Below are 12,983 nucleotides of genomic sequence, written 5' to 3'. Positions count from 1 at the left end.
TTTTATTGGGATTATTTTTTGTGAATCATAGGTATTAATTGCTATACAGAGTAATTCCAGATGAAAATGTGATTATCCCACTCTTACCTTCTTGGTTCCATTTTAATATTAATATGCTACTTATTCTGCCTTCCAATTATTCCACTCTTTTTGGGGGATATTGATGTTGGTCTTTTAAAAAACTGTGTGTAGTTGAGATACCTAGATTCATACACTTTTACATAGTAAAATGAAATGGAATTAGAATTCGTTTGGGAAAAAATTTATAATACTACATTTTTCTGAAAATCACATTTGTGTTTTCAGCTTTTGCCATGGCTAAATCTGGATACTTTTTAGTCTGATAATCCCTCAGTGCGCAGGCACTGGCTGGCTTTGACAAGACTCACAGCCTCAAAGACTGCTGGTCTCAGCAGGGTAGGGTTCCATTTCTAGCCTATGACTATAGCCTATGACTAGAACAGAAAGACTGTTGATGCTTTTTGAAGGACTTTTAGAGGGATGTTTCAGTTAGTTATTTCTAGTTGTGTCATACTCTAAGTGTTGCATGGGGCCTTCAGCTGTTGGAGAACATAGGATACTGTTTCTGTTACAGCTGGCGGTAAATGCAGACAGTCTCTCTTTGAGACATATTACCAACTGAACGATAGTTAATGGTGAAGTATCAAGTATTGAATTGGGACTTAATTCTAGCGTAACCTGAGGAATGACATAAATTAGATTCCTTCTCACTGAATTAATTTTGAAATATTTTGTTTTTAGTATTGATCCAAAAGATCATTGTGTCTCAAGTTGGGCCAGCCAGTTGTTTAAATCAAGCTGTACGCATAAATTGGTGTTTTTTTGTGTTAACTTTTGTTTTGTGCAGAGTACACTAAAGTGGTAGGGTGAAGACATTAAGTTTGAAAAGGGGTTATAAACTGTTGTTATGGTAGCTGGAAGTTAGCAAGTTAGGTTTTTCCATGATTCAGATTAATGAAGAGAAAACATTCCATAGTTTGTTCCCTCTGGAATTATATATTTTATTTAATAATCAGAAAATTCTAGCTTTAGCCATACTTCTTTTTAAGTAATCCAAACCAGAGTTTAAAATACGATGGTGGTGGTATCATTGGTTAATTACATGATTGGAAACTTATTGTCAGTGAAAAATGACACACACAAATGGCATGTGCAGTAAAGCTTAAAATAGCACATCTTCACATCTATGCAAATTCCCTGGACTCCTTCTATGACCTACTTATGCACACTGCTTACCAAAAGAAAAACCTGAGGCACTTTAAGCATCCATTAAGGCTAGAATATTACATTTAAATGTTTTATATATTTGTAGTTTTACTGTCCACTCACATTTCTTTCATAAGTGCTAAAAGTATTTTCCACGATTAAACTTTTAAAAGAGTAATAGATTTGGCATTTCAGAATGTGTCTGACAGTCAGTGCCTTGTTATTTGGAGCTTGCTGGTTCTTTAGAGTAAAAAATGCAAGTCTCAGGCCTGTTTATCCAAGATGCTTTTACTTATTCTTTAAGTGCACCCAGGTTTTCTTTTTGACTGACATATCACTGGTTTTTTTGTTTTGCAAATACAGAGCTGCCAAATGCTGTTAAATCAACTGAGAGAAATCACAGGCATTCAGGACCCTTCCTTTCTTCATGAAGCTCTAAAGGTGGGTTTCCAGACCCTTATTAGTCTTTAGGCTTTAAAACAGTTGTCTATATCATAGTTATGTGAGTTCAAGCTATTTTTATGCCAAGGTGCATGGAGGGATAGAAGTTCTATATAGGTCAAATGACCCAGTATCTTCAACATGTAAATTTTTTTTTTTTTGAGACCGAGTCTCACTTTGTTGCCCAGGCTAGAGTGAGTGCCGTGGCGTCAGCCTAGCTCACAGCAACCTCAAACTCCTGGGCTCAAGTAATCTTGCTGCCTCAGCCTCTTGAGTAGCTGGGACTACAGGCATGTGCCACCATGCCTGGTTAATTTTTTCTACATATATTAGTTGGCCAATTAATTTTTTTTTATTTATATTAGAGACGGGGTTTCGCTTTTGCTCTGGCTGGTTTCGAACTCCTGACCTTGAGCAATCTGCCCACCTCGGCCTCCCAGAGTGCTAGGATTACAGGTGTGAGCCACCGCCCTGCCTTTCAACATGTAAATTTTAAGGGGATGGGAGAAGCTCTTGGTGGGGAAAATCCTACAGGATCAAAAAAATTTAAAAATCATCTACCAATTGCATTGTATAGACCTTATGGATCCTGGTTTAAACTGACAAACTAAACAATATTTGAGTCAGGGAAGTTTGAACTGGTTATTAAAAAACTGTTGCTACTCTTAAGGTGTGATAATAGCATTGTGGGTTATATTTAAAAAAAGATACATTCTGAAATGTTGACCAGTGATTTAAGATGCTTAGGATTTGCTTTGAAATATCTAGGGGAGAGAGGAAGGTAATATAGATAGAACAAGAATGACCATAACTTGATAATTGTTGCAGCTAAGTGATGGATACATGGGGCTCAATTATTCACTTTCCTGATGTATGCATTGGAAATGTTTCCTAATAAAAACTTAAAAACAAATATGCTCACTATTAAAAATAGGTAACTGCTTGACACTTTTATTGTAGAGACTGACTTCATTTATAATCTCTCTGTTAATGCCAACCTCCTTTTTAGACACATAATACCTTAACTAGTCTGTGAAACCAGGAGCAGTAGTATCTGGAGCAGTGAGAACAAATCTCTCTTGGGGTTTCCTTTTTGTTTGTGTGTAATGGGAAATCAGGTGGCAGCTCCCTGTAACTGGGTGTTTGATGGACGCTTCATGGCATGTCCACCATGCTCTCTTTTTTCGATATCCTACCCTAGAATTGTGCCTGAACTACTTAGTGTGTCAACAGGGTGGTAAGGAGTTATAACCAAAAAAAGCAACTCACTACTTATTGCAAATTCTATGATGCTTTACTTTGGACATTTCTGTTGTTTTTCTCTCCTTAGGCCAGTAATGGTGACATAAGACAGGCAGTCAGCCTTCTCACTGATGAGAGAGTTAAGGAGCCCAGTCAAGACACTGTTGCTACAGAACCATCTGAAGTAGAGGGGAGCGCTGCCAACAAGGAGGTATTAGCAAGTAGGTATAGCATATCCTGTCTTGGTCCTTCATTGAACAGCAGCAGAAAATAAGAAATGAGTGTACGTGAGTTCCCTGTCAATCACATCAACCCTTAGGAAATAATAATAATAATGATAATAATAGCTAATTATTGAGTCATTGCTGTGTTCTAGGCATAATTCCAAGCACTTCAATGGTTTCATTCATTTATTCATTCATTCACTAATTATTTAGCACCTATTTAATGAGCACCAGCTATGTGCCAAGTACTAGTGAATCCCTGCCTTCGTGTAACTTATGTTTTATTTGTGGGGGGAGGTAATAAGTATATAAATAAAATGTATAGCATATTAGAATGTGCTCAATATCATGGAGAAAAATAAAAGGACAGAATGAAAGAAATGAAGAAAGGCGTGCTGAGGACTGGGTTTCAAATAGGATGGACTTTTTAAGAAGGTGCAAGGGAAGTGAGAGAATAAGTCATGCAAGGCCCTGAGATAAGGGTGCGCCTTGGCTTGCCCAAGGAGTTGCAAGGATGCCAGAGCTGAGGCTTAATGAGCGAGGAGGGCAGTAAGGGATGGGGCTGTGAAGGAAGCAGGAGGTGGATAATGCAGAGCCTTCATATAAGTTCTGGCTTTTGCTCTGAGTTAGATGGATGACTTTTGGAGAGTTTGGAGCAAAGGAAAGATGTAAACTGGTTACCATTTTCTAGATATCATTCTGCCTGCTGTGTAAGAACAGAATATGGGAGGAGGGTGAAGAGTGTGGGTCAGATCAAAGAGCCCAGGACCAGTCAAGGGGCCATTGCAGATGCTGGTGACTTGGGCCAGGATGCAGTGGGAGAGGGGTGAGAAGTGCTTGCATTCTGGCTGCATGTAGTATTTTTAAGGTAAAGGATCCAGGTGGAGATGTCAAAAGCATAGACCCAGGTGCACAGTTCAGGGAGAAATCCAGGCTGGAGATAGATAAACTTGGAGCCATGGCCTATAAATGGTATGTAGAGCTGTGGGACTGATGGCTCTCCAAGAGAGTGGGTGAAGGAAAGAGTAAAGATTCAGTGACTAAGCACTAGATACTCTTGGTGTTGAGAGGTCTAGGGAGGTGAGAATGTCCAAGGAAAACCAGGAGAGTGGAACTTTGAAACCAAGGAGGCTTCCAGGAGGAGGAAACCATTCGCTGGGTCAGATGGTGTTAATGGACATTTGGGCTGTTTGTGGTTTTGAGCTATTCTGAATATTGCTGCTGTGAATATTCTTGTATGTGTCTTTTGGTATACACTGCAACTTTTTCCAGTCAACATTGTTCTTTTTGAGTCTCATACATGTTGTAGGTTATAACTGTAGTTCATTTGTTTTCACTGGTGTGAAGTATTCACGAATTCATGTTTCTTGTGCATGTATGCAAGTTTCTTTAGTGTATATACCTAGCGATTTAGGTGTTAGGTATTATGATATGCTCATCTCCAACCTTACAGATAATGACAGTATTTTCCAAAATGATTTTTTACCTATTAATATTCCCACTAACAGGGTTTGAGAGTAGTCATTGCTCTCAAATTTATTATATTAATTTTAGATTGGGAAATCAATACCCATTCTCTTGATGTAAAATGCTGTCTTAGCTTCGCCTCATAGGTCTTAACCAGATGCTAATGAAAACATTAAGTTAATTCACAAAAGTGGTGAAAGGAGAATCCAAGGGCTTATCCCAGGAAGGTGGAAAGTTTTAAATGGTTCTGTTCTGGTTTCTCTGTAGCACTCTGCACATTTGCATCTTCAAGGGAAGTCCAGTTCAGAGTCAGCTTCTATTATCTGTTAGGACCCATACGTAGCCTCCTAGGGCTACCAGCATCAGTCTCACTTGCCAGCTGTGCTCAGGGCCTTCCCTCCAGGGCATCTGCCACATAGCCATCTGCTGTCTCTTTTGTTTTTTTTTTTTTTTTTCTTTTTTTTGAGGCAGAGTCTCACTTTGTTGCCCAGGCTACAGTGAGTGCCGTGGCGTCAGCCTAGCTCACAGCAACCTCAAATTCCTGGGCTCAAGCGATCCTTCTGTCTCAGCCTCCCAAGTAGCTGGGACTACAGGCATGCGCCACCATGCCCGGCTAATTTTTTCTATATATATTAGTTGGCCAATTAGTTTCTTTCTATTTATAGTAGAGACGGGGTCTCGCTCTTGCTCAGGCTGGTTTCGAACTCCTGACCTCGAGCAATCCGCCCGCCTCGGCCTCCCAGAGAGCTAGGATTACAGGCGTGAGCCACCGCGCCCGGCTGTCTCTTTTGTTGACAGAACAGTTCTTATTGGCATTTTGTGCCTGAGAGGGTACAAAAGGAATATGTCTAGATTCAGCCTGTCTCTGCATTGCTGCAGTATCCCCCCCCCTTTTTTTTTGAGACAGAGTTTCTGTTGCCTGGGCTAGAGTGCTGTGGCGTCAGCCTAGCTCACAGCAACCTCCAACTCCGGGGCTCAAGTGATCCTTCTGCCTCACCTTCCCCAGTAGCTGGGACTACAGGCATGCGTCACCATGCCCGGCTAATTTTTTCTATATATTTTTAGTTGGCCAATTAATTTCTTTCTATTTTTGGTAGAGACAGGGTCTCGCTCTTGCTCAGGCTGGTTTTGAACTCCTGACCTTGAGTGATCCACCTGCCTCGGCCTCCCAGAGTGCTAGGATTACAGGCGTGAGCCACCATGCCTGGCCTGCAGTGCCCCTATTTCCACTTACTTAAGGGAGTTCTGGTGGGTATGACATGCTTTACTTTAATGTACCCCTCAAATTTCCATAAGGCTGTACCCTATACAGGCATCATTTGAATAGGTCACTTCATAGTTGCTCTCCTGCCTGACCATGTGGCTAGGCCATTGGCCACTGCTCATGAGTCAGTAATTCTTCCATCACTGCTAGGGAAACATCATGCAATTCAGCTCACCAAGTTGATTTGGTTTTACCTTCCTCAATCAGAGTGACATCCTTCCAAATAGAATGTTGTCCATTCACCTTGGAACTACCATCCATAAACTAAACAGCTCTTCATCATTCCAGAGTGGTTTATTAAGGTGCACTGTGTAAGTGGCAATAGAATCCAGCAGCTCCTGAGTCAGTCCTGGGAGAAACAGACTCCTTCCTTGTGTTCCCCAGGTAGCATGATTCTGTATAAACCATTTCCTTTTTATTATGGAACTCTTCTGGGTACTGCTGTCCCCATTGAGACATCACCCAAGACAGCATGGGTATTTCAGGTTTGAAGATCATTTTATGTCCTCATTCATAGGGGTAGCTTCAATTCATGTCTGATAACAAGGTAATAAATGCCCCTCAAATGGAAATTCTCTAGTCCAAAGTCCCAGTAGTCACCCCTGGGAGGCACTCACGGGCTTTTGCTATAAGCCCTTAGTAAACATTCCACACAAAGGGCTTATCAAATGGAGAATTTGTCCTTACCAGCACTACAGCTTCTGTTCTACACCATGTGGGATGGTGGAATCTTACTGGTTCTCATTTAGCATGTTCAATTAATACTACTTGAAGGGCAGCTTTACATGCCTTCTGTTTTACAGTCGTAGATGGGGGAACATTCCCCACGCTGGTGCAATGTCTGTCCCCATAGTACTGTCAGATAAAAGAGGTGTTATTGAGATCACTTTACATGAAGCAAGTTCAAATCTACCAGTTCTCGTATAAAATTTTACCTTTATTCCATCAACCCTTACCTTCTTTTTTTTTTTTTTTTTTTTTTTTTTTTTGAGACAGAGTCTCGCTTTGTCACCCAGGCTAGAGTGAGTGCCGTGGCATCAGGCTAGCTCACAGCAACCTCAAACTCCTGGGCTCAAGCAATCCTTCTGCCTCAGCCTCCCGAGTAGCTGGGACTACAGGCATGCACCACCATGCCCGGCTAATTTTTTCTATATATATTAGTTGGCCAATTAATTTCTTTTTATTTATAGTAGAGACGGGGTCTCGCTCTTGCTCAGGCTGGTTTCGAACTCCTGACCTCGAGCGATCCACCCGCCTCGGCCTCCCAGAGTGCTAGGATTACAGGCGTGAGCCACCGCGCCCGGCCAACCCTTACCTTCTTGACTGTAGCCTCCATTAGGACTTTATCAGTAGATTTTGAAATCACAGTGTGTCGGGCTCCTGTGTCAAGGAGCCCCAGAGAAATTTCTTCTCCTCCCCGTGACCCTGTTACCCACTTTTGTACATAAGGCTTTGGGTCCTCAGCAAGGGACTCTTTGGACTTTCTCTTTATCAATCTTAATTAACCTGCCTCAGTATTGCCCCATGAAATTTCTGCTCAGTGTTCTCTTTGTAATCTCTGCCTTTCAGCTTTTAAAAATGTCTCCAAACTGGGGTAAGTGCAGCAGACTTGTTTGAAGCCCTTTAATGTTGGGGAACCAGCAGGGACTCCCTTTGGTCCACCTACTTTTGTGCTATATTAAAGATTTTAATAGTGTCCCACCAGTGTCTTTTATTCATCCCATTTCTTAATAACCATTTAGATTTCTTTCTTTTTTTTTTTTTTTGAGACAGAGTCTCTCTTTGTTGCCCAGGCTAGAGTGAGTGCTGTGGCGTCAGCCTAGCTCACAGCAACCTCAAACTCCTGGGCTCAAGCAATCCTGCTGCCTCAGCCTTCTGAGTAGCTGGGACTACAGGCATGCGCCACTATGCCCGGCTAATTTTTTCTATATATATGTTAGTTGGCCAATTAATTTCTTTCTATTTATAGTAGAGACGGGGTCTCGCTCTTGCTCAGGCTGGTTTCAAACTCCTGACCTCGAGCAATCCTTCCCCCCTCGGCCTCCCAGAGTGCTAGGATTATAGGCGTGAGCCACTGGGCCTGGCCTTTATTTTGTTTTTAATTGACACTTAATAATTGTGCATACTTATGGGTATGTTTAACTTTTTGAAGAACTCTCAAACTCACTTCTTCAAACTGCCAAAGCAGCTGCACCATTTTACATTCCTATTCACAGTGCACAAAGGTTCCAGTTTCTCCACAACCTCTCCAACACTTGTTTTTGCTTGTTTTTTTTTTGGTTGGTTGGTTGGTTTGTTATTTATTTTGAAATGGGGTCTTGCTGTATTGCTCAGACTGGTTTTTAACTCCTGGACTCAAGAGATGCTCCTGCCTCAGCCTCCTGAATAGCTGAGGCTATAGGCTTGTGCCACTGTACCTGGCTTGGTTGGTGTTTTGTTTTTGTTTTTTGGATAACAGTGATCCTAGTGAGTGTGATGGTGATTTTGATTTGTCCGCCCCTCCCCTCCTCTCCCCTCCCCTCCCCTTCCCTCCCCTCCCCTCCCCTCCCCTCCCCTCCCCTCCCCTCCCCTCCTCTCCCCTCCTCTCCCCTCCCCTCCCCTCCCCTTCCCTCCCCTTCCCTCCCCTCCCCTCCCCTCCCCTCCCCTCCCCTTCTTTTCCACAGAGCCTTCTTTTCCACAGAGCCTCGCTTTGTTGCCCAGGCTAGAGTGAGTGCCCTGGCGTTAGCCTAGCTCACAGCAACCTCAAACTCCTGGGCTCAAGTGCAAGCAATCCTGCTGCCTCAGTCTCCCGAGTAGCTGGGACTACAGGCATGCGCCACCATGCCTGGCTAATTTTTTCTATATATGTTTAGTTGGCCAATTAATTTCTTGTTATAATAGAAACGGGGTCTCGCTGTTGCTCAGGCTGGTTTCGAACTCCTGACCTCGAGCAATCTGCCCACCTCGGCCTCCCAGAGTGCTAGGATTACAGGCGTGAGCCACTGCGCCCGGCCTGATGTGTGCTTTTCTGATGGCTAATAATGTGGAGCATTTTTTTGTGTGCTTATTGGTCATTATATATTATCTTTTTTGAAGAAATGTCTATTGGGATTCTGTTCCCATTTTTTAAATTCATCTATTTGTCTATTATTCCGTTGTAGGAGTTCTTTAAATATTCTGTATATAGGTACCTTATCAGATACATGTTTTGCAAAAATTTCTCCTATTCCGTAGGTTATGTTTTTACTTTCTTGATGGTATCCTTTGAAACATAAAGGTTTTTTTATTTTGATGTCAAATTTATCTATATTTTTCTGTTAGTTACTTGTGCTTTAAAATGTTATTGCCTAATCGAAGATCATGAAGATTTACATGTGTCTTCTTCTAGGAGTTTGATTGTTTTAAAAACTCCTATCTTAAGAGTTTGATCTATTTTGAGTTAATTTTTGTATGTGGTGTTAGGTAGGGATTCAACTTTATTCTTTTGCATGTACATATCCAATCGTCCCAGCATCATTTGTTAGAAAGATACTCTTTCCCATTGAGTTGTCTTAGCACCTATGTTGAAAATCAATTGACCATAAATATAAAGGTTTATTCTGGACTCTAAATTCTTATTTATTTGTTTGTTTTAAAAATATCTTTTAGAAGCAGTATCCTCCCACCTCAGATTCCCTAATAGCTGGGACTACAGGTACATGCCTATATGCTAGGCTTGGACTTTAAATTCTATTCCATTGATCTTTGTGTCTATCCATATACTGGTAGCACACAGTCTTGATACCACAGTTTTATAATATCTGTACTTTTTTTTTCATTTTTTTTTTTTTTTGAGACAGAGTCTCGCTTGTTGACCAGGCGAGTGCCGTGGCATCAGCCTAGCTCACAGCAACCTCAAACTCCTGCGCTCAAGCAATCCTTCTGCCTCAGCCTCCCGAGTAGCTGGGACTACAGGCATGCACCACCATGCCCGGCTAATTTTATATATATATTAGTTGGCCAATTAATTTCTTTCTATTTATAGTAGAGACGGGGTCTTGCTCTTGCTCGGGCTGGTTTCGAACTCCTGACCTCGAGCAATCCGCCCGCCTCAGCCTCCCAGAGTGCTAGGATTATAGGCGTGAGCCACCGCACCCGGCTTTTTTTTTTTCATTTTAAATTAAATGTTTTTTGTTGCTTGTGTGTAGAACTTCATTTAACTTTTGTATATTGACCTTTTATCTAACCAATTAGTAATTGTGTGGCATGTTGGCTCACTGTTTTCTATATGTAATTGTGGATTTCCCTCTTGGGTTGATTATCTGTGAATTATGACAGCTTTTCTTATTTCCAATCTTTTTATTTTTTAAATTCTTATTGCTCCTGGTTGGAGCTTCATAAGGAATAAAAGCAGTGACAGTAGAAATGTTTGTCTAAAGCAAATGTATTTACCATTTCTCCATTAAGTATGAAGTTTGCTATAAATTTCTCATGGATAGGTTTTCTCAGCCTAAGAATATATATTTTTTCTCTTCCAATTGCCTTGGAGTTTTTATCCTGAAAGGTTGAATGTTATCAAATACTTTTTCTGTATCTATTGAGATGATCATTTTTTCCTTTAACTGTTAAGATAGTGAATTTTACTGGTCAGTTTTCTAATGTTAACTCAATATTTTATTCTTAGAGTAACCTCAACATGGTCTTAATATGTAATGTTTTGGGTACATTATTGGATTCTATAGTATTTGCTAGTATATTGTTTAGGTATATTGCATTTGTGATCATGCATGAATTTTTCCTTTCTCTAAGTGTTCTTGACTAGTTTATGATATACTAGGTGTTATGTGCTGACCTCATAAAATGACTTAAGGACTACGTCCATATGCTCTAGAATAGTTTGTGCAAGATTGAAAATACTTGTTCTTGGATGTTTAATATTTACCTGATGTTTTATGATGATAGACTGTTTAACCTACAGATATGGGGTATACTTTTGACTTTGTGAAGTGAGACTGCAGAAGAGGGTATTTGTTTCAGGTTCTTGCTCTGTCACCCAGGTTAGAGTGTAGTAGCGTGATCATAGCTTGCTACAGCCTTGAACTCCTGGGCTCAAGCAATCCTCCTGCCTCAGCCTCCTGAGTAGCTGGGACTACAGACATGTATTGCCATGCCCGGCTCTTTTTTAAAATTTTTGTAGGGATAGAGTCTTGCTCACTGTGTTGCCCAGGCTGGTCTTGAGCTCCTGGGCTCAAGTGATTCTCTTGCCTCGGCCTCCCAGAGTGCTAGGATGGCTTACAGGCATGAGCCATTGTGACCAGCACAGAAGAGGGTATTTGAATCATTGCATTTTAGCAACTTGTTATTTCTGTACTATTGCCCAGTCAAAGGTTACAATGTGGCTGTAAATTATTCATTTGACTCTAGCTTAGAGTAATAAAATTATTGTTACATGGGTGAGCAATTGCAGTGAGAGCTAGGGAGTATGTCTTTACCTTTTTTCTTATACTGCAGACAGAAAGGCAGCATTTCCTGCATGTAGACTAATTAAATTTGTATTTATGTTGCAGAAGTGATAGACCTTACTCATGATAACAAAGATGATCTTCAGGCTGCCATTGCTCTGAGTCTCCTGGAGTCCCCCAAAATTCAAGCTGATGGAAGAGATCTTAACAGGTTATTGATTTAATTTATGATCTTTGCTCCCCACATTTGTGTGTAGGTCAAAGGCAATAGCTCAGTGAATGCCACTCAGGAATAATTCTACCAAGCTCCTTTAATGGCACCTGAATGAAATTCCTTTTAAAGGAAACTTTGAATTCACATTAGCTTACTTACTCTTTGATGTGCTTTTGACAAAGCCAAAGATAGAGGGGTCTTATTATAGCCTGAATGTTTGAGTAGAAGTCTGTAAGGTGTTTTTGTTTTTTTTTTTTTTTGAGACAGAGTCTCACTTTTTTTTTTTTTTTTTACTAGAAAGATTGGGTGAGACAGAGTCTCACTTTGTTGCCCAGGCTAGAGTGAGTGTCGTGGCGTCAGCCTAGCTCACAGCAACCTCAAACTCCTGGGCTCAGGCGATCCTCCTGCCTCAGCCTCCCGAGTAGCTGGGACTACAGGCATGCGCCACCATGCCTGGCTGATTTTTTCTATATATATATATATTAGTTGGCCAATTAATTTCTTTCTATTTATAGTAGAGACGGGGGTCTCGCTCTTGCTCAGGCTGGTTTCGAACTCCTGACCTCAAGCAATCCGCCTGCCTCGGCCTCTCAGAGAGCTAGGATTACAGGCGTGAGCCACCGCGCGCGGCCTTGTAAGGTTTTATAGTTCACGACTGCTAAGGGGGAAAAAATAACAGCCTTGTCCAGGTATCTGATAAATGTATATTCCCTTCACAAAGTTTGAGGCTTCTGCTGTTGGGCATTTCTATTTTTATTTATTTATTTTTTTGAGACAGAGTCTCACTCTGTTGCCCAGGCTAGAGTGCCATGGCGTCAGCTTAGCTCACAGCAACCTCAATTTCCCGGGCTCAAGCAATCCTTCTGCCTCAGCCTCCCGAGTAGCTGGGACTACAGGCATGTGCCACCATGCCCTGCTAATTTTTTCTATATATTTTTAGTTGTCCAATTAATTTCTTTCTATTTTTAGTAGAGACAGGGTCTCGCTCTTGCTTAGGCTGGTTTTGAACTCCTGAGCTTGAGCGCTCCGCCCGCCTCAGCCTCCCAGAGTGCTAGGATTACAGGTGTGAGCCACTGCGCCCGGCCCTTTTGGGCATTTTTAAACAAAAGGTATCACTCAAGTACCCTGTCTCAGAAGTGACCAGGGGTTATATTTTTCGAATTGGTACTAATTTGGTTATTGTCTGGTATTGTTCACAAACATCTTGTTCCAGTGGTGGCCTGTCAGTTTCTAGGCATATTTATTCCCTCACACTGCCACGATGTTCCTTTCAGGGAAACACAGGGCCATGTTTTGTGTGCTTGGAAGTTTGGAGGCTGCTATCTTTGGCATGGTGTCTCTCTTGCCCCTTTCAATGGCAGGATCTTAGGGTGCTGTTGTTGAGATCTGAAACTTTTATTGTGGTAGCTTTACAGAGTTTTGAGTCTCAACTCAGTTCCACCATGGACCTTAATAGTAATAGTCTCTGTTATGGAAGGATTAAG

The 12,983-nt window shown here is 41.5% G+C and overlaps 1 protein-coding gene across 7 annotated transcripts in view; it reads left to right on the top strand.

Annotated features, from left to right (window-relative positions):
* USP28 (ubiquitin specific peptidase 28) overlaps positions 1 to 12,983 on the top strand; it is a 64,565-nt gene that overhangs the window by 16,610 nt on the left and 34,972 nt on the right. For all 7 annotated transcript variants that reach the window (XM_076002527.1, XM_076002524.1, XM_076002522.1 and 4 more), the window contains exons 2-4: positions 1,591 to 1,668; positions 2,999 to 3,131; positions 11,391 to 11,496. In XM_076002527.1, coding sequence (XP_075858642.1) covers positions 1,591 to 1,668; positions 2,999 to 3,131; positions 11,391 to 11,496 — 317 coding nt within the window. The remainder of the gene's footprint in view (positions 1 to 1,590; positions 1,669 to 2,998; positions 3,132 to 11,390; positions 11,497 to 12,983) is intronic.

This window comes from Microcebus murinus, chromosome 4, assembly GCF_040939455.1.
Source record: "Microcebus murinus isolate Inina chromosome 4, M.murinus_Inina_mat1.0, whole genome shotgun sequence".
Classification (NCBI taxonomy): Eukaryota; Metazoa; Chordata; class Mammalia; order Primates; family Cheirogaleidae; genus Microcebus; species Microcebus murinus.
The sequence above is the reverse complement of the archived record's forward strand: the minus strand, read 5'-3'. Positions and strand labels throughout refer to the sequence as shown.